The sequence below is a fragment of the Fukomys damarensis genome, unplaced genomic scaffold (genome assembly GCF_012274545.1).
Source record: "Fukomys damarensis isolate Sample0158 unplaced genomic scaffold, DMR_v1.0_HiC HiC_scaffold_11, whole genome shotgun sequence".
In the NCBI taxonomy this organism is placed as follows: Eukaryota; Metazoa; Chordata; class Mammalia; order Rodentia; family Bathyergidae; genus Fukomys; species Fukomys damarensis.
This window is the reverse complement of record NW_022900923.1, coordinates 15,222,190-15,224,879: the sequence shown is the minus strand read 5'-3', so window position 1 is coordinate 15,224,879 and position 2,690 is coordinate 15,222,190. Positions and strand designations below refer to the sequence as shown.

Genomic DNA, 2,690 nt, shown 5'->3' with positions numbered 1-2,690 from the left:
TATTTTCCCTTCAACCTTCAATTACTGGTCAGTTCTGATTCAATTTATCTGTAACTCAGCTCCCCAAATTGAAACTTCTGTCTTGCTTTTTCCATTACAAATTTCATAGTTTTGTGTTTTATTTGATAACTGAACTTGGCTTCAACATGAAAGATAAAGCTTACACAATAACACTGATATGAATAAATTCATAAGAACTGAATTTATGTAGTGCTTTGTACCTTTCAATGTAATTTTGTAGCTATTACTCTTGAGAGTGAGTAGAAAGTTGTCTCTAATCACCTGAATGTATTTCTACTCACAAATCAGTAAATTTTTTTTCAAAAGAACCTAAAAGAGTAGGCACAGTCTCTGTTGGAAATGACTCACCAGGAAAGAACTCCAAAGGTCAATTTGGATTCAGGAAACGTCCAGTGCAAACCATGACAGCATCCAAGACAGCTCTGTTCTGCTTGCCTTTTGTCTCTGTGACAACATCCCACTGCCCAGTTTCAGAGAAGTCTAGACACTTCGTTATGCTGCACACAGTAGTCTACAAGTAAACACAAATCATTGTCAGGTACAGTAGTGCATTGCTGTAACCCAGCATTTGGGAGGCTGATATAGGAGAATCACTAGTGTGAGGTCACCAGGGCTATATAGCAAGCTTCTGTCCCAGAAAAGCAAAATTCAAACAACAACAACAACAACAGCAGCAGATCATCATACAAACAAGAGACTCACCTTCCTACCAAAACCTTTGAACCTTGTGTAATGACTGACATGGTACTGTTATGTGTTACTTTAAATATATATCCTGTGTTAGGAGGTCTGTAAATACTGCTTTATCTTGTTCTCAGAAAGTGTAAGGAACTTGTTATAACTTTCAAATACAGTAACATGTAGATGAGAACCCAAGACAGAAAGATTTCAGAGGAAAGATGAGTCAGTTTTTCTTGCTGAGAAGTAAATGAGTTACAATATCTGATGCTTTAGGAAAATGAGTTTTGCTGAATTATGCTTTTTATGGTTCAGACTCTTAGTTACTTCTCCATTACTTCAGAAAAAATTATTTAGCTCTGAGAAAAATAGTTCTGAATTTCACCCTCTGTGAAAGTTTATCATTTAGAGCAGGAGTTAGGAATTTAGCATTTTAATGATTCATTTGTGTAAAAGAGGAGGAGCAGTATGAGGAATGAGGGGAGTTTGTTAACTGCCTTGTGGAGAGCTAAAAATCAAGAAGTTCACATAAACATCTAATTTCTAGAAGACTGCTGAATAGGCCAAGCTCATTTATTATGTTTCCATAATCCAAAATATCTTACCTTGAACTCAATGTATTTGAGGAGACCAAAGTGTTCAGCGTATTCTTGGAGATAGTTCCAAAATTTCCCATGGTTCATGAAATTGGGATAATCTTCTTGGTAAGGAAAGTCGCTATAACTTGACATTTCCTTGCAGATATTTGTTACTAATGATTTATAGACCCTGGTGATCCCATCTTTGGACTCTTCCTGTGGTGAAAGTATAGTTAGCTTGCCAGAATGGAAGAAAGAGGTAAAAGTGAATAGAGATTTTGCTTGCCAGTGCCAGCCCAGCTGGAAGGTTTTCCAGCAGAATGTTTTCTTGTCATATTAAAGATTTTCAGAAAACCCAGTATTAGATCTCCATAGTATAATGAAGAGAAATCATTAATGGGATTGTAATAATTAAATACAGTATCTTTGTCAAACGACAAATAGCAAATGAAATTAGCTGATCACACTGATCACATCTGTCTCTTACTGATTTCATTCTCCACTAGACTGTAAGGATGTGAGGATTCCTGTCTGCATTGTGTGCCACTCTGTCCTGGCAGAAGGATATGAGAAGTACGTGCCGAAGAATGGGCATGAATAGCATCATTTTGTTTTGTAATTTTTTGTGACTGAAAAGATTGCATCAAAATTTTAATAGTTCAAAGCTGTGGGTATTGTTACTACATGTAATTTTTATTTTCTCATGTGTGACTCAGCATTGTTTTCTAAGATGCATTTATATCACTTTGGGATAGGAAAAAAGGCATCAGACCAACTGTAGGTTTACTTGTACCTTCAGGTATACAAACCAAAACCAGTGTTGTTTTGTACATTGCCATTTGTTGCCTGAGGAGGCTCATGTTATACCAGAAAAAGATTTTTCTGTCCACTCTAGTGCCCCAACATTGTAATCCTAGGGTTTTGGCCTTTCCTGCCTACATATGTTTGCTCATTTTGTAGTCTTTGCTATCCATCCAAGATTCAGCAAGTGTCATCTTTTCCATGAAAGTTTCCATTATTCATCCCAGTCAAATGGCTGTTGCCCTTCTATTTCTCCCTGAAGCGTTTGCTACTTTTTTGCACCCGATTTTACCTTTCTACCTAAGAAGAATTGGCCAGTTCTTGGCTTCTTTTTATTCTGATAATGTGAAAGCTCTTCACCAACCCTTCCATGGTCTGTGATCCTGGTTCACTCTCTTAGTAGTTCTCTTCTCAAAGACCTGACAGTGCTTGTGGGTTGGATATCCACTCTCTGATGCCAACTCCTATCCTCCCCTAGTGTAGTGTGTTCCATATTCAGCAGTGCAATGTGCCTTAATTGGTATGGTGCTGTGCTACTATATATCTATAGATCTATATATCTATAGATATATAGATCTATAGATATATATTTTTGAACTCAGAATAGACCTT

At 36.9% G+C, this 2,690-nt stretch overlaps 1 protein-coding gene across 1 annotated transcript in view; it reads right to left on the bottom strand.

Moving 5' to 3' along the window:
• The window catches only part of LOC104876796 (dimethylaniline monooxygenase [N-oxide-forming] 4), a 19,218-nt gene that overhangs the window by 14,778 nt on the left and 1,750 nt on the right, over positions 1-2,690 (bottom strand). Inside the window, 2 exon segments of the mRNA XM_019210805.1 lie at positions 370-532; positions 1,305-1,493. Coding sequence (XP_019066350.1) covers positions 370-532; positions 1,305-1,493 — 352 coding nt within the window.